This window comes from Melanostigma gelatinosum, assembly GCF_949748355.1.
Source record: "Melanostigma gelatinosum genome assembly, chromosome: 2".
Classification (NCBI taxonomy): Eukaryota; Metazoa; Chordata; class Actinopteri; order Perciformes; family Zoarcidae; genus Melanostigma; species Melanostigma gelatinosum.
The window spans coordinates 12,550,326-12,569,653 of record NC_136635.1 but is presented as its reverse complement, the minus strand read 5'-3'; the positions used below and the strand labels follow the sequence as shown (position 1 = coordinate 12,569,653).

At 44.0% G+C, this 19,328-nt stretch overlaps 1 protein-coding gene across 1 annotated transcript in view; it reads right to left on the bottom strand.

Annotated features, from left to right (window-relative positions):
• gse1b (Gse1 coiled-coil protein b) overlaps positions 1 to 18,042 on the bottom strand; it is a 156,444-nt gene extending 138,402 nt beyond the window's left edge. Inside the window, exon 1 of the mRNA XM_079283838.1 lies at positions 17,944 to 18,042. Within this exon, the coding sequence (XP_079139964.1) occupies positions 17,944 to 18,033 (90 nt within the window). The 5' untranslated portion in view covers positions 18,034 to 18,042. The remainder of the gene's footprint in view (positions 1 to 17,943) is intronic.
• Between the last annotated feature and the right edge of the window lie 1,286 nt (positions 18,043 to 19,328).

The following is a 19,328-nucleotide window of genomic DNA, read 5'->3' as shown; positions in this document are numbered from 1 at the left end:
AAAGCAGGTCCCACAGAGCTACCGTGCAGGCGCCAGCAAAGACAGCGAGGGTGGAAAGGAGGGGAGGAGGGCGGGAAGGAGGGGGAGAAAGACCCTGGTGAAACTCTCAACAGATGCATGAAGCCCTTGTCAGCATTCCTGCTAGGTAACGCAAGGTCAGGAGCGAGCAGGAAGACAATATGAGGACTATTTGGGCTCCCTGAGCGCCAGATGTGTTTTAATAAGACGGTTGCCCTCCTAGCTAATAAGGTCAGCCTCTGGCTCCAGCCAGACGAGCAAACAAGTAGACTCTTGGCAGGAATTCAGCTCCAGCTTGGCACAGCCTCCCTCCCTGCTTCCTGCCTCGCTCTCTCACTCACAAGCTCAGAGAGAGCGAGGGAGGTTGACTCTTTCTCTCTCTTTCTGTGCGTGCGTGTATGACTCACTCCATCTCATACACCCGCCTTTTATTAGACACTTCCCTTTCTCTGCGAGGGGAGAGGGAGAACTACTGGCTAAAAACTGGAGCCTTTGAGAACATCTGTGCTTGGATCGTGCACTAACACGCACACACCCACACACATGCAAGCGCAAGCACACACAAGTACAAACACACGCTTTACGTCCAGTCCGCCTGCTGTGTAGGCCACGCCACTTACTACCTCTTATCACTGAACATGAAAAAAGCCACTCTGCTAATGTGAATACACAAGAAAGGAAAAGCTCAAATTAGTTACAAAAATAAACATTGGACCAATAAATCAGACTCCTCTCGAGGGGAAAAGAAAGAAGTGGCATTGGCGCCAGAAAAGATTGGCTTGATCTGCACTGAAAGGGAGACAGAGGGGGTGAAGAATGAGGAGGAGGAGGAGGAGGAGGAGGAGGAAGATTTACAGTTGAGAATGAGAATGAAGGAGGGAGAAACTGAGCTAGACAAAGATAGAAAGATTTAGAGTGAGAGCGAGGAATCAGTTTTGGCAGTTCTGGTTGTGTTTACAGAGCCAGTTGCTTATGGGGTGCAAAACGAAAGTCATTGTCAAGCTAGTCCAAACATTGTCTGGCATTCAGACTTCTTTAATTGTCCAATAATATTGTTGAGAGCAATAAATCCAAAAGTAATGTAAGTGTGGATGTATTTCACTGAGCAGAACCCAGGTGCTACAGACAGGAAGCAGCGGAGGAAATGCGATTCAGGGGATGGCACAAGCAAAGTGCCGGGTAATTTAACTTTTATTAAAAACAGAGACACACACACAAACTACTCACATCCAAGATCAGTGGTTCACTTAACTCTATTCTGAATATAAGAAAGAAATGATAATGTGTGCACATTAACAGCTGATACACACACACACAACATCCTCCTGGCTCTATCTGTGATCCTCTAGGTAAAGGTGATGTCAACATTTATGGTGAGTTCAAGATCTGGTGTACTAGAGCAGTTAGACAAATAATTAAATTTGCAATATATTATTTTACGGGTCAAGCAATAAAGTATTTCATGATACACTGGCACTATTATGGTCTGTTGTGATATTCAGGCAGAGGTTTTTCTTGCCTTTACTGCAGACATTTGGCATGCAGCCTTTTCCTCTATTCAATACTGCATCATCTATGCTTTCTACCCTCTGTAAAACAGAAAGCACCCATGCTGCAGATTTAAGATTTCGCAAGATTTATTTTGCCAATCTGGGGAATTTTTAAGTAAAACATAAACTGTATTACAATTATTATGAAAATATCATAATTTAGCCTCTGATTCCCAGCCATACACTGTGTGCCCATGAGAGTGTTTGGCCACTTGTTGGACATAAGGCTGCTCATAAGACCATCATCCATCACCGGGTAAGAAAGGTTTCTGCTCCAGAGGTCAGACCTTCCCGTTTTAATGCTGGCAGACAGGGAACATTTGGCTCGGTGTAATTTGAGATGACCTCATCACAGCAAGCTCGAGGTTACAAGGTCAGCAGGCCTTATCGAGCAGCAGCAGACCCTGTTTGCTCCGCACTGACCCCCACTACTCGCTGACTCTGCCACACACCCACACACACACGAACACACATACACGCACACACTCAAACACAAATGTGTCTGTGTTCCCACGGTTGCAGCAGGTCTACGGGTTGACGTATAGCAGCTTGTAAAGCAGAGCTGTCACTCAGCTTTAACAGCCTATCACAGAGATCCAACAAGGACCACAGCATGCATGTAGGCTCAGGCCACTGACCGACTCAGCAACACTCAATAAAAGCCGCTCAGACTCCACACACACACACACACACACACACACACTGACTCAGCCGAGTACTGCAAAACAACAGAAAGAAATACGTCTTTGATGTACGCAGAGAGACACTGACACTTAAGATGCGTCAGCGCTCAAAACGATCACATGTGTGTGCACACGAACATAAACGCTAACACCGTCTTCCTCACACAATCACAGGCTCATGCACACAACCCTGAACAGCTCTGACACCTGTGGAGCTGTGTGGTGTGGGAGCCTGTCCAAAGCCTGCGATCAGTCCAACGCTGAGACACATGGTCCTTATTGAGTGGAAGTCAAACAGCATCTGATCACTCCTCGGCCAGCGTCAGTCTGTCTGAGGCTCTGGTTTGTAAAAAGGGTCGTGCTTACCGCTCTCCTCAGGCAAACAGACAGGTGGACAACAATCAGCTCGCAAAAAAAACCCATCTGGCCTGAATCAAACACAGTGTTATCAAATACCGAGGAGGACAGTGAGGACATGGGTAATACGATTCTTTTGAAAGTCATTCCCGAAAGGATCCGCAATCCACACAGATCCACATGCTTTAGCCTATTGTCACACTGTAGTCACTGATCCGCAGAGGACTGGATTTCAGCCACACTGGATTGGAGATCAAAGATGACATGACTCAAGGTTGTTTTAGTGCAGAGACACGTGTGGTAAAAGACTGACTGCTGATATGACGATAGATCTCACAGGTCATGGAATTTAACAACAGCTCAAAGTAATGGGCTTGTAAAAGGATACAATGTCAGACTGGTTTTACAATTAGAGTTTTAAGTTCCGATGGTTTTAGGTTATTAGGGTGTAATGCAGTATTGATTTTAAAAATACATATCTTGGTTTCACCAACTGTTAAGGCACCTTGGTGTGAATTGAAACAACAGGGCAATAAGGTATTTACTGTTCAATGTTTTCTTTGAGAATTCATAGAGTGCCTTTAAATTCCACTGTAATAAGCATCAGTACCCCTTAGATATAACGTCATAAAAAAATACTGGTTGCATGCAAATCAATTGATTTAATAGGCAGTATGTGGCTAATTATCTTTGGATATATAAATATATTTATATATTATATTGAAAACTAAGAGGCAACGCACATTTTAATCAGGGGCATAGTAGCTACCACAGAGAACACTGAGGTCATGTCTACTGTATTTCATTCACTTTTTTCGTGTTCATGAATTTTTTATTTATTTCAATTCAAATGTATACAAGGTAGGAATTCTATGAGACTTTTGAATGTGACTAGTTTTAGGCTAACAAAATAATGAACAAAAACGACTTCTAACAAAATTGGCAATCAGTATAACAATTATGTTAACTGAATATTTAAAATGTGAAAAGAAATCCAAGTAAACAAAATATTTTGGAACGCTGCTTTGATTTCTGGTCAAAATTGTGTGGCAGCGACCCCTTCACTGTGCCTTCAGTTGTTCTTATATTCCGGCTGCTGCCCCAATATCCCTATATGATATATGCCCATGTTCTAAAGTACAATGGAACAGCATGTGAAGGTAATGAGTGGCCATAGGCCCACTTCTGTGAGGTAATAGGTCTAGCAAAAGCACATTTGTGTCAACTAAGCGTAACCTTGACAGATAAATATTCATTAGTGAGCTGCTAAGCTACCTGACCTGTGACCCTCTCACTTCCTCTCCTCCGAGGGTATCAAGGAGCAGAGCTGCAGGCGGATATGAGGCCTAATAAAGAATTCTCTCTTCTTTACCCATCTCCTCTTTTTGTCCTCTCTGTTTGATGTATAGCTTGTCTGCATTTAAAGTGGTTTTCAAAAAGACAAGCGTGCAATTGCAGCGATGGGATGTCAAACAGAAAGGTCTCCCTCAACAGCACAGGAATAATACGTGTTGATTGTGATAGCACTTTTAGTTCATGAACTTAGCTAGCTCCTGAACCAGCACAAAGATGGCATACTATATTTGTTTTGTCTCCAAATAAGCTGAAGTTGTTGTTTTTCTTTCCAATGTAATAGAATTTCACACTGTGTAGTTGGTACGAGATAGGTATTGTTGCTTAAAATAAACATTTGTTGGTGCTGTCACAGGTCAGCTACCAATGTTCAAAGTATCATTTTATTTTTTTATCCGGGAGACAAATGTTCAAACTTTAGTTGTCAAACACTAAGGAGACTGAAAGTACCTATCGTGATCTATTAAGTGCCCTCTTTCATAGCTGAAGGCTTCACATCTCTACATATCTGTCCACCAACACATATGCAACAGTACAAAACCCCAAATTCAAGATATTTGATTTATGTTCTGTAAGCAGCTGATTCATCCAGGAACCAAAACATACCACCCAACAAACTCTAAGAGGCTTACACAACACAGATAACATTCAGCTGCGTGTCTCTGACCTGAAGGCCCTACAGACAGTACGTCTTTAGAGGAAACAAAGATCTGTGCCAAAGCACAAGGATGTCCTCTCACTCCATAGTTTACGTATGGGTTATGAACGGCTTCAGTCCATATTAGTGACCTTCTTCATTCTCTCTCAATACGATACTATCAGTGTTACGGACCGCCTGGTCGAATCACGAAGAAGAAAATCCACTGATGACACTGGAGGTCAGGAGACGGGATGAGGATGAAACAGAGAAACTACAGCAGCAAGTGATCAAATAGACATGATAGTGAAAGAAAGAATGGCTGTAAAGATGGGTGAACAAGAGGGTAGAAATGATCTCAATAATCAGGTCCACAGAGAAGAGTAAGGATATATAAAATAAATTAAATAAAACATGAAATGAAAGCTGTTTTTTATCAATTAAATGAAAAAAAGAATAAAATAAGGAACATGTGTGAGTGCGGATGTGCATGCTTTTGTTGAGGTTCAGGATATTGTTGAGAGAAACAAAGAATTAGTCATGCTGTGAGACATACATACAGTCACAAAAACATAAACACACAAAATGATTTCACGATACAACACACACACACACACACACACACATCTAAACATACACACACTCAAACTTTTATCCCTGGTCAAAGTTTGTCATGGACGGCGGTAACCCTGAAGAACCCCAAATGAATAAATGTATCTTCACCTGATAGATCATGTTTATCAGAAAATAATGCACTCAACATGCAGGATGTATTGTGCACACATACACAAGATGCCACTGCATCAAAATGCTTGTGGGAGTATAGTGATTTTATTAATGGAAATTAAAATAACTAAATACACGACAAGACACTCCACTGATAAAAGCCACATAGGTGGCAGTTCATTTTAGATATTAAAATTTTTACACAAACTATTAATCCAACATTTCTTAGGATATTGAATGAAACTAAAAACGAATCACGATACAGGGAGGAAATCTGGCTTGCATTCGATTTTGTGGTCTGTGAAATATAAAAAACTTAAAGTACACAAAATAAACAGAGTACACAGTCTAAAAAAAAATCAGTACTTTGAATTTGCTGATTCAAAGTTCAAGCAGATCGTCAAACTTCTTTCCCAGACAATATATTACCAAAGAACCTTTCCCAACCTTGCACACTGACTTGTTCTGCTTTGATGTGTGCTGCGTCATCTGATTTAGACATAGTGACCTGGAACTGTGTCTAGAAGAGAGAGATATATGTAGAAGAGGAAAAGACCGGGAACGGACCAGAGAGAGATAAGGGAGAAAGAGAGGCTGATGTGTGGAGATGGAGGTCAAGACTTATCACCTGGATGTTCTGAGGCGATGTGACGGGACTTGTCATCACTTTCGCAAACAGATAGCAAGAAATTGAATCAGAGCAAGAGAGGAAAAGGTCATGCACAGACATCCAACACCAGAAATCCTCTGCTTTGTGTGCACATTGCAAAGTTTGCTTTTGCATGGGTTTATGCAGCAGGGATACTTCTTTTTTCCAGTGCGAGAGGCAAAGTGTTGGTCATATGGTTTTGTTAAGAAGACCCCCACCAGAATGGATACCTCCTCAGTCTTAAATGCCCCCTCCTGAAGTGTGAGATCATGTCTGCACCAGGGGTGTTGCCAACAGAAAAGCATGCACAAACCAAAGTGTGTGTGTGTGTATACATGCGTGTGAGTGTGCATATGTATGTAAGCATGTGTGTGGAGCAGATGGGAGGAAAGAAAGAAATTAGAGAGGGGTAAAGGGAGAGTAGCGACAGAAAGTCTGCAAGAGCATGTGTATGTGTGTGTGTGTGTGTGTGTGTGTGTTGGACTGAGGGGGATGTGAGGGGTTAGGGGGAGGCAGAAGGGAGAGGAGAGGGGGAGTAGTGTGGTTAGGCATCCAGAGTCAGTGAACATTTTTCTGGCAGGCCCTCTCTATGCTCCTGGCCGCTTGCCCGGCTCTGAAGCAAACTTAAACAAACTCCTGTTGCAGCCATCTGCTGGGCCCGCGGGATAAATCACAGCACTGCTTCGCTCTGTACTACTCAGCCGCACCACTATCAGGTTACTGTGTTAGTGGCCTCACACACACACGCTCACTCACAGGCATGCAGACACACATTAGAGTCTCTCTCTCTCTCTCATATTCACAGACACACACACACACACACACACACCAAGCTACGCGTCAGCCTGGAGCCAGGGCCTGCCATGGGGCTCACACCACCAGGAGAGGCCAGCAACATGTGGCCCCGCTAATACCACAGGGAAAGATGAAGAGAAGGGGGGGGGGGAGGGATTGAGGTGACGGGGGGACAGAGGAGAGAAGGAGAGATGGACAGAAGACTAAGCCAGTTCGAAGAAGAACCTAACTCACGTCAATTGCTGTTTTTTATACCCCCACTCCCCGTGGAAAAGAAGAACAGAAAAACATCTACAACCCTACAATCCACAATGGATTTTAACATCTCATTCTTCAGTCATTTGGTAAAACGATCTAACCTAAAAAATATTGTTGCCAGTAAATCTTGATAAAACACCATGTGATTGTCACGCACAGTCAGTGACTGTGCAGCTCTGCCCCAAGGAGCTTGGAGATCATTTGCAACAGGTTAAACCTACTCTGGTGGCTTACCACTCTGGGTACTCCACTGTGGCCTTGAGGCACATTAACCATGACTAGCCCATTGGACCACATTGCACACAACTCCTGACCATGTGGGAAATGCCACTGGCCAAGTTGGCAGGTCATATGTTAGCATGCTGCTAGCCTCATAGCCTTGGATTACATTAGGCATGCTTTCAATAAGTCATAATCAGCAGTGGTAAACAGCTGCATGAAATCTATATTAATTACATTCAAAGAGTGCAAATGACATACTTGAAAGGGATGGCAGGCAAAAAGTAACAAATAAATAATGACAGGCCTTTGGGGACGTATCTGTGGTATCTATCTGTCTCACAGATGGAGAAACTGAATCGCTTTATGTCTGACTCATAGGATGGTCATGTCAGCGTGGGAGGCTCTTACCCATGGAAACTATTTAAGTCCTTGTAACTCCCGACTATGTCTGTGTGTTTGTGTGTGCTCATGCATTTGTGTTCATGTGCGTGTCCACTCATGGATTGGCCAATGAGAGCATCTCTATTGAAGGCCATACCACCTTGCTAATGTTTAGGTCTCTCTGAGTAATCTTTCATTGCTCGCATGTTGCTCTGGATTACTAACTGGGCCACATTCAAAACTCAGGCTTAATCAAATGTTAACCCCTAGTATGCCACATTGAGGCCCACACAGCCGACTGCGGCCAGCTTTGCAAAGTGGCAACACCGAACGATTCCAGTACAAAGTATATGAGAGATATTGGTGTATTTCATAAGTGCCACCATCATGTGGAACCTGAAGATCTACTTTTAGCACCAAGTGTAGAAACCACATAATACTAATATGTCAAGGCTACTGTATATTGTGTGAACTGCATTCTTCGAGAGGGATCACAGTCTCCAGCCTCATGGGTCTAAAACTCCCTCTCTGTCTCCTTCTTCCCAGCTGTCCTGGAGCTGGCAGGACAAGCTGAGTATGCGAGAGGCCAGGTGGTTGGACGGCATGTATGAGGGTGGAGGTGGGGTTGGGGGGTTGTTAAGGCCATGCCTTGGGGTTGCTGACGAGAGGAGGGAGTAATCCAAGGAGGGAATGTCTTCCTCAGCCAAAATAAACTCCCAGAAGATCACCAGCAATGCTAATCATTATCTCTCTCCTGGTTGGCTGACAGAAAGAGGGTGAAGCTATCTAGCGACTAGTCGGAGCCAATGATAGTCTGTGTGCTAGAGTGGAGGGCAAGAGGTTGTGGAATGTATTTAGTCACTACGGGGGGCTATTTCGGCTCCAGCTTACATCTCCAGTTGTCCTAACAGCAGGGTGAGAGGGAGTCTTCCTTCTTTTCACCCCATTAGTAGTATCAGCAGAAAAGAGGGCGAACAGGAAGGCAAAAGGAGGACAAAAGAGCAAAGTGAAACAGTGGGAAATGAGGAGGAAGACCCTAAGAACGAATAATCATATTCAAACAGACCTTCAGCAGCACTTGGCAGGTCTAAAACAGCAAGACTAATGCAAAGCACTTAATAGCCATGAATAATATGCAGTAAGCTACGAGCATAAGTTACATGCTAAATGTCTGGCAAGGAAAAAGGTCTGCCATTAGCTACTGTGCTACCACACACTCCAGCTGTGTCCAGGTGCAGAACCACACACACACACACACACAGCTGTGGCACAATCCAGCTGCATTTGCCAGCAAGAGAGCAAACACCTGCCAGTGCTCCCAACCACCTGGCAGACACACGTGCACAAACACACACGCTTGCAGCTGTTCTGTATGTAAATCATAATCAACGACTATACTGTGTGTGTGTGTGTGTGTGTGTGTGTGTGTGTGTGTGTGTGTGTGTGTGTGTGTGTGTGTGTGTGTGTGTGTGTGTGTGTGTGTGTGTGTGTGTGTGTGTGTGTGTGTGTGTGTGTGTGTGTGTGTATGGAAGTGCAAGTCTGCAAATGAATGCATTGATACATGACTGTGGGTGAGTGTGTGTATGTATGGCCAGAGGGCAGCTGGCAGAGAGAGCTTAGCTATAGTTACATTACACTCTGTCCTCTTTAATTACGACACTACTACTGTAAAAATCAGACTCCAGGGCAGTACAGCACGACAGCCTTTACAGCATCGGCATGACAGGCTCCAGTGTGGCAACACAGAACAATTTACAACAAAGCAGATGTACAGTTGAGAAAATGTTGATGACAAACCTCAGAGTTTAGGCATGTGTACTGGCCTAAAATATCAGGTCTTTACTTTAAAAAAAAAAGGACATTCAGAGTCTTTCACACTGAATGAAAAGAAAAAAAGGTTTCATCCATAAAAATGAAACAAACACATTGACACAAAATAAACATTTTAAGCAGAATACGATAGACAGAAGGGCCTTTTTCATGTAGAAAGCTAGGACAGCATCCTCAGCACAAAGAACATTTGCTGAACCCTAATCCTAATGCACGAGCACCTCAGCATCGATTTCCTCAAATGTCGTCAAAGAACTACAAAAAGACCCAAACAGCTCTTCAAGTTTTGTAAAATTACATCAACACAAGAGTGCCACTACCTTCTGCTAATGTCACTTATTCTCATGTGTATCTTTGCAGCGATTTTTAAGTAATCTTTCATGTAAAACATATTTAAGACTTGATTGTGTGATTGGTTGCTCGACAATTGGGACTGGGAGAGCGATACGGGTTAACGGGGAGAAGGAGCGATTTAATCACTAGATATTAAAAAGACAAATACAACTGATTGACAAAAGTGCTGCGACACCGTTTACACAATAAACATTGGTAAACTCACCACACCAGGATGGCACACAACCCAGTCCTCACAAAAGCAAAGTCAAAGGGGAGAAAAGCAGATAAATGAAAACTGTATGATGGAGAACACAACGACCATAAACATCACACACACTCACACCAACACTGTCCTCCAAGTCACGTGCCGTGGTTCTCACAGGAGCCCAGCTTACTAGTTCACACACCGTTTACTAGACTGTGTCCCCAGCCTGGCCCATTGCGTACACACGTTTTGGTGCCAAATGGGCGCCCATAAAAACACGAGTGAAAACAGTTCACAGCAGAATCCATGGTTTCAGGGGTTGAGAGGGGCACTGCCCTCTCTGTCCCCCTTCACTCTGTCCACTCGGAATTAGGGATTTTGTAATGCTAAAGATTAGCAGGCACAATTAATGATAGCGTTTTAATTAAAGATGTGTTTCATTAAAGAAACGTTTTTTTCCTGATTCTGAAACCTATTTCCAACAGTCAAATTCAGTCAATAACATACTAAAGGCACCTGTAATCATTTAGTCCTTCCAGCCACTGACATCTGACATCAACTGGCAGACAAGTATTCTCTCTTCTTTCCTATTCCTCCCACAAGCCTGGTGGATGTGTCGTACACTTTGGTTATATATCGCGCTACGATAGGCTTCAATAAGGCCAGGAGGCGCAATATTTGTTTGAGGTAAAATCTGGGTTAAAATACCATTTTAAATTAAAGTTTCTCATGCTGCAGATAAGTCCTGGTCTATAATATTCAACAGACTTAAGAAAGCATCTTGGCATCTTGTTTGGTACAGATCCCAACAAAAATCAACCGTAATCATTTGACATGTTTTTTGATGAAAATGCGAATAGTGATGTCAAGATCCCATTTGCCATATCTGTCCAAATAGTCGTAATTAGATATTTCTTTCAAAATCATTCTGCCCTAGTTATATACCATTTTAAGATCAAGACAATTCAAGTCAGCCAAAATGATTCCATCCCATTTGTTTTACAGATGACATGCATTAGTTCACTTCCTCAAAAGTGTATCCCTATGAGCCAGAGGTCACAGCGAGAGAAAGGCATACATATGAGGGAAAGGCTCAGACTGCTACTTCAGCTAAGAAAACCCTGGACACCCTCACAGGTGTTTTCAGTTATTTTGGCTGATTCGATCTTTTCTCAGGTTCAAGCTGGTTGGAGGTATGCTGGGAGGTTGCTGAGGTCACCAGACTCCCTACACTAATGGGGATCATAAAGGTGTAAGTTGTCCTGCGAAAACAGGTCCAACAAAACTGACAGGAGAGTGAGGGAGACATCAATCAAGCACAGTCTGTTCATGCCAACGTAGTCCTTAGAGGAGGTCCAATCAGCAAAACTAAGTGAAACACCCGTGTGGGCAGACCATGTGTGTGTGTAGGGGTTTAAACCTCTGGGGACCAAAATGCAAATCAGTTGTCATCCGATGCCAACAGAGGTTATAAGTGTCACTGTTGAGTCAATTTGTTAGAGTGCGAACAAGAATAACAGAACAAGAGGTCTCTCCCTGACAATTTAGAATGAATTTAGCTACAATATAATCCAAAAATGAATTAATTTGAGTGAGACCCAGCGATGCCAACACATACGTTTCCAGCAAAAAGGTGCTGTGTTGGCCAACCAAATATGTGAAAGCGCACAGTCCTGGTAGATCACTTTGCAATGTGAATTGTGTATTCCTACCGTTCCAGAGTAAAGTAATGTATGTAAAGTCTTGTGTTAGAGTATTATAAACAACTGTGCAGTGTTTGGCATGTGAGAAGGTTTACAATTTACACTCAAACTTTATTTACTGGATTTCATTACCTCACTCATTATGAATTTTAAGATCATAAGGGCAGACAATATGCCCAGATAATACTGAAGTGACTTTTTGAGGTCAAAAAGCTAAACGGGTGAGAATCCTACACAGGTCCCTTCCCTCCAATATGACATCTGCTGACCCTGTCCCAGAGTGCTGAGCAAACATCATTATCCCCTCTCTATTTACAGGGTTAAAGGGTCAATATGCCTTCATCTGTCAGCTACAAACCAGCTTGGAAGGCCCAAAACCCCAACTTTCCGCTCAAACCTGGTACTGCAACGAAAAACCATCAAAAAGCATTTCCCTCAAAGACCATCATTAAATCCAGACATTTGTAAAACTGTTGGCACGACACCTCATACTGCAAATAAGATCAGTCGTCACCGTTGTCATCATGACTCCATGATGATTTTATATTTGAGTGTGGAGACACAAAAAATATTTTTATATGTGTGACATCATCACAATAAAACGTCTATGGGCTGAGCAGGACCCAGTGGGAGAAACACAAAGCAAACCAGTAAGCGAGAAAACTTTTTTTGACTTGTGTGCTGCTGGGTGAGCAATCTTCATTCAAATGTTATGATACGCTTGACATTACTTAAATGTAAAATGTGCAGGACTGACAGGTTCAGACAAACTGAAACTTATGTGGAGGAGACAGCATAGATGGAATGCATGGGTACATGCCACGCATGTGCAGTATGCCAGCAGTGAAAGAGGATAACTGTATCAAAGATCAAAGGACTTTATTTTCCAAGATGCTGAGGGCTGTAACATTTGACGTTACAAAGATAAGAGGGTTACACCACCCGGCTGGCCAGGTACACCAGAGAGCTACGGGTCAAGTCTGGGGTGTTGTGGTGCCCCTCAAACTAGTACTGTGGGAGGGTTGTATAAAGGCAAGTCTTTGCAGGGTCGCAACAAAAAAGGGGAGACAACGAATGAAACCGGTACACCCCCATCTCATCTGCTCCATACAGGATTGGATCTTTCCATTCAGATATGGGCAAGAATGCAGTGCTGAGGGATGCTAGCGGAAAGAGGGTGATTAAAGCTTCGAGTGCCAAATCAAAACCCACCTCCAGAAGCTTTGAAATGAAGCCCCTCAAATACCTGAGGATTCCATGTGAAACGCAAGGCTGTCTGTCAGACCGCTCTGCTGGGAGAAGAGAGAGGCACAGCTGCAGGAACCTTTCAGGATATGTGCAATACAAATGGTTTTGAATAAACACAACACACACACACACACAGACACGCATAACAACAGCTCACACCATATTCTAAGACCGCACCACCTCGCATGCTTCAAATGAACAGTTTTAATAGAATCCCTGTTCTGCGTAAAACAGCTCAGTGGCCAGCATCCTGTAATATTTCCTCCTAAGATGAATTGATGAGAGTGTAACTCCTTTTTCTTCTGTTTTCCTCTGGCTGTAATTTAAATCCCATTAACCTCCTCACCTTCTCTCAGCCTCCCACTCTCCTCTTCTTCTTCTTCTTCTTCCAATAATTCACTCAAGATAATCTTTCTCTCCCTTTTCAACTTCACATCCAGATTTAATGTGTAATTTTGCCCTCGCTCCTTCTTTCACTGCACTATAAATCTTCCCTGGCGACACTGTCAAAATGCCGGCATGTTTTTCCTGTGACAGCATACCTCCTGTACAGGATATGGGCCGTGCACTAAGAACACAGACGATCTTTCACACCAAACACACATTAACACACAGTTTGCACACACACACACACACACACACGCAGGAGCAGCATTTAGACATAGAAAATATGAGCCATAGCACAAGCAATGCTAACACACACACACACACACACAAACACACACAGCGACTGAATGATGAACTCAGTCACAGAAACTTCTCTCCACTTTTCTAACAGGTCAACAATAATTATCCACTCGAAACAGTCACTCAACAGACCACCATAGAAAAACAAACATCCATGCGTGGATACAGACACACACACACACTGTATACACACATGTATTAATCTGAGTGTGTATAAGTAAGAGAGGCTTAATGTGTTTGTGTGCTTTGTACCTACGTACAATCATGTAGTATTTATCTTTGCAAGGCTTGACTAATGATTGATGTATTTGCTGTTTTAGTCCCTTATGTTCGTGGACAAGCAGAAGACACACTGTTGACTACAGGGAGACTGTGGATTTAGCTATACGCTTCAATTATACGCATATATATCAAAGGCATGCAATCAATTCCAATCCTTACAACAACAAAGTTATGCAGCGCTGGTATCAGTTTACTTAGGGCCTAAGCAATGGACCATTCCATCATTCTTCACCATGTTTTTGTTCTTGTTTTCTCATTCATCTGCATCTATAATTGTCACGTTTCTTGCATTAAAGCTTTTAAAAAGTGACAAAAGTGATATCCATAGTAAATTTATCTTGGAAATATTTGAATGCAAGCCCACTCCTGGTGCTCATAAGGGTTCAACTTTGTGCTCTGCCATTTACGCACTTTGCACTTCCAACTTAAGCAACCGTGTTTGATGGCAGAAAGGTAAAAGATGATTACGCTATCGGCTTCTGAGAATGCCTTCCTGCCACATTTTAGCAGTGGAGGTGAACCCGTGATGCACGGTTGAAAAATGGAATTGTGTTACATCAGCAGGCAGAAAAAAAGAAACTGCATCTGCAATGAACTGATGAGGACATTTACCTCGAATATTAACAGTCATTGATTGACAGGTTTGAAAAAGTGCCACCTTGTTTACCTAGAAGCTGCTTTTCAACATAAAGCGCAGAGCAAGGATTGAGATGAATGAAATATTTCTCCCCTGCACACAACCATCCCTTACTGTACCTGCACACCATAGTATTCTGACAGTCCCTTCAAAATTCAATAGGAACAAACATATCATATTGCCTTCATGGATAAAGGGTTAAACGATATTCCACAATTCAGCTGAAGCTCAAATGAAGTTCCAGCAGTTTGAGTTTAATCAAGAAAGTCATTTTTCTTGAATTAAAAATGTCCCTCTTTTTCCACACATAGTGTTTCAGTGTAGATCTACAGCAGCGGGATAGTAAAACAAAGAGAGAAGCTCTGTTGGAAAGACTGACTTTGGACACACGTCACACATGAGATGCACTTTGAGTGAGGGTCAAACTACTTCTACGTCATTGCAGATGTTTGATAAATAACACCTATTTAAGAGCAGAATATGTCAGAAATCAGGCACAAAGGACTGCCCTTCACTGTGTTGCTCAAAGGCAGGACGAGTAAATGCATTATGGCCCTTTCTATGTCTCTTTTCTAAGTATGCCATCCTGCTGCCATCTCATTGAGCAGAAGTATCTTGAAAACAATCTTTAAAACACATCAACATGCAAGCAGCAGTTTTAACAACCACAAAACGGTGGACGTCTGAAAGTGCAAGTGAAAGATCTGCTGACGAGCAGCCCCTCGCCAGACGCCAGCTGGTGGTCTATACTTACACACCTGTCAAAGGTCATGTCCAACATACTAATTAAACGCGGCAGCAGAACAGAGAACATGATAACCACCTGTCCCTTACATCGGTGTGCATGCGAGTGTGTGTTACAGTTAACAGCTAGTGTCCTGTGGCAGATCTCATTTCATGCGCAAATTCATGACTTACCAAGCCAGAAAAAGAGACAGCACCATCCATGCTTTCACACTTCACAGGATAAGCATTCATACCTGCACAATAATGTTCACATCATAGCGAGCAGTATGATGACAAAAAGATGTAATCTCATTCTCGCCTTAATCAGACATTTAATTTGACGATGTCTTGGTCTTGGTTAGGTCTCTGAATTCTGATCATTAAACATGAATTCACTGCTGGAACTGTCTTTGTTCTGCAGCTTCGTGTTGTGGGGCATTGACAGAAACTGCTGCGCCACACAATAACAATAGAAGAGAATAAAAAAAACTGTATGCAAGTGTGTTTGTCTTTGTGCAGCCCCCTCCACCAGGCAGATACAGTGCTAGGAGGAACCAGGTGGACACTTCTCTCCTGACAGCCCTAACCCCAGCGATGACAGACCCTCTCAAGCATATAGCATGACACCAGAGGACAAAGCACCTGTTCCCCCCGCAGATCTCTCACACCTCCCCTTCCCCACAGAAACACACACTGGCACTTATTCAGCCATGATGAGGTCACTGTCTCACTCAGGCCAAAACTGTCTGTGCCACCTGCAACCCGCGCAGCCCAAAATGAACACCCGAAACCCAGCCTGCAACGACAACCCTCTCATCCCACCCACTCTATGATGCCCCAACTTTGGGCTGGCAGAGAAGCTTGTCCCATAATTATACTCTACATCACGAGTATCCCCTCACAAATGAGCAGTATGAGCTCATCTTGGACGAGCTCGCATGCGAGTGCTCGGACAAATATTAAAGAGATCATTTTGGAGACCATAAGAGGAACCACCAGTCAAACACTTCTTTGAAGGACAGAGAGAAAATAAGGTGGACAACTCCAGACAGCTGGTGTGAGTGTGTGTAACATACTGAGGTTGCTGAGTGTGAATGGCATCCACAGATGTTCTTCACGTGTCCTGCATGGCTGGACAGTTAGTGTCTGTTTGCATGAGAGAGCTGTTCACAGAGCCAACTGGCTGTCTAAATGCTCCTCAGCTCTTCATCAACACATCATCATCCTCACTTGCCCTGCACCGGTCGCTGATACAACCCCACACCCTCCAACGTCTATTCTCTGCAATTGGAAAAGCAGGGTTCTGCTATCAACTTCTTAACAGCATGGCAGGCATTTTATGGTTGTTGTTGTTTTGAGAGCGATGACTGGAAAGAACCCAAACTTTGGAGACAGAAAAAGGCAAGAAAGCTAACGATGACAGAATGATCTCTCTTTAGAGAGGAAGTGTATAGATGTACTTCTCCCTGAGCCGACCCATCTGGACCACCTATACAAGCATCGTCACTCATCCGAATCACTTCTTACATTGTTAACATTCAGTACTTTGTCATGATAATGAATGGAGGCCATTACAATAATAAAACACATCCCACTATTAACCCACCATTAATGGAAATAGATGAACTCAAATTGACTGATATGTTGGTCTAGTTTTTCTACTTCTATTGGTCTAAATTGTCCATATATAACTTGAGAAAGATATAATATTGAGATTATTATTCTACATATACAGACTTAAGCAAACGCTGAGACTCAGTTCAGATTCCTGCCTCATAGGCTTTGGTAACAGAATGATATACTGTCGCTAATGTATTTGGAGGATATGACTTCTGTACATTTAGTAAAAACTGGTCCAATTAGCAATTTAGGTCCTTCTTTTTGCACTTGTGTTATTGTTGTTATCAAAAGAAATATGTTAACTTGCTTTAAACTAACTTCCTTGAAAAATATTCTAAGATCCTCAATATGCTCAAAGCAAAACAAACTCTTCAGCACAGGGTGAGACATACTCAGTCATGCTTGGTCAAATAAACACACTCTCACACACATGGACAGAGCAAACACCAGGCTGGCCTTGGCCGTCGGATCCCCATCGTTTTTCTCTGGTGTTTATAGAAGTAAGTTTTGATGAAAATGTTTGTCTCATCATTGTTCATCCAAGCTGTGTCGGCGGCCCCAAGTGAGCTCCAGTCACACAAACACACACATGCACAGACACACACACACACACACACACACACACACACACACACACACACACACACACACACACACACACACACACACAAACACCATGAGAACTATTCTTCCGCAAATAGTAGAACAGAGTGCTCGACCACATGGGAAGCAGTTTCAAGGATATTCGTGCATTCAACTGAAACACAGCACATAAATAATCATCTGAATCACCATGATTTCCCTTCTTTTACAACAGCAGATTCCACGATGCAAAATGTCAAAAGCATCCCTTGCCATGTGACTCAGAGGTCGTATCAGGGTAAACACAGTCTGCACTGCACTGTGGGAATGTAGAGGGGGATTAAAAGCTGACGGTAGACTGTCATTTTAACCAAGCTGATGAATGCATTTAGACAAAGATGAAGCAATGGGGGGAAAAAAGAAGAGCTTTTGGCTGTGTGTCCTATCACACTTCTTACCTTGTGTCTAGACTGCGGCGAGGCTGATTCTGGTTCTTTCCTCTCCCCGTCTGAGGCTCCTTGTCCAAGCCTTTCCTTGTCCTGCTGCATGCTCTGTCCCACCTGCACCATGGCCTTACATTCCAAACATGAGCCAATCACCAACGTCCTCCCATCATCCACCAGGAGCGTGCGTGTGCTGCGAGGTGCATACAGGAACACAGGAAGCCTGGCCACGGTAACAGCGCACAGCCTACCTTGCCTGCGCTGCTCCTTCCTGCAGAAGAAACACACAAAAGCCTCACAGCTGTACTGGCGGGCCCAAGGGGAGCTGGGTGGCTGGGGGTTGGCACTGGATGAACCAGAGTTAGAAGAGGTGGAGGGACCCAGGCCCTCATGTTGGGCCCACTGGGTGTGTAGGTCATGGTAGCAGAGATTACAAGCTGACACCAGGCCTGTGGCGTCTACTGGTTTGGCATGGGGAGCAGGAGGGTGGACGGTGAGAAAGGGGAAGAAAGGCTCCCTCTCTCCACAACGCCCAGGCGGATTGACATGCAGCTGGTACTCTCCACCTGCACACAGCTCAGCTCCACACAGGTAACACACCGAAAAGGAGCTGCTGGGGCGGGAGGCCACAACCGTCTGGGAGTAGGCTGGTCCAGACCCCTCAATGGCCATGGCAGCGTGGTACCTGACCAGGAAGGAGCTGACAGAGGTGATGAGGTCTTCACTAAGGCTGAGTCGATATGCACCCCAGATCTGCTCCAGGATAAAATGGCACTGTGGGCAGCAGTGCACACAGCCATTCCTCACCCCTTGGGAGTTAGGGGGGCAAGGTAACATGTTGATGAAAGGAAAATACATCGCACCGCGGGATTTGCCAACACCAGCCTGTGCATATGCTACTCTCATATCTCCTCCACACTCCTGACCACAGAGAAAACAGGCCTCGTGGGAAGCCCTGGGTTCAGATAAGCACTCCATGGACTCCGGGGGAGACAGCTGGGAGGGATGGATAGAGCTTGTGGGCTGGTTGAGGGGGACTACATACAAGCGCTGCAGGACAGGCACATCTGCCAGCTGGAAGCTCTGCCACTGCTGCATGAGGGAGGTGTGACAGCTGCCACACACCAGGGTTATACCCGCTGGACTGATAGCTATAGCCCCCCGAGGAGGGGAGTGGAGCCACAGGAATGGAAAGAAGGGCTCGCCCTGGGCCCTCTCCTGTTTCTGAACACTGACTTTAAAACGGCCATCATGTCTGAGACCAGCGCCACAGATATAGCAAACACACTCCTCTGAACAGGTGTCCACAGCACGGCGTGACTTCCTTGCTGAAAGGTCTCTGACAGGTCTAAACTGAGTTGTTGGGCCTGTTTTGCTCTCATACATGTCTGTGTCATCGT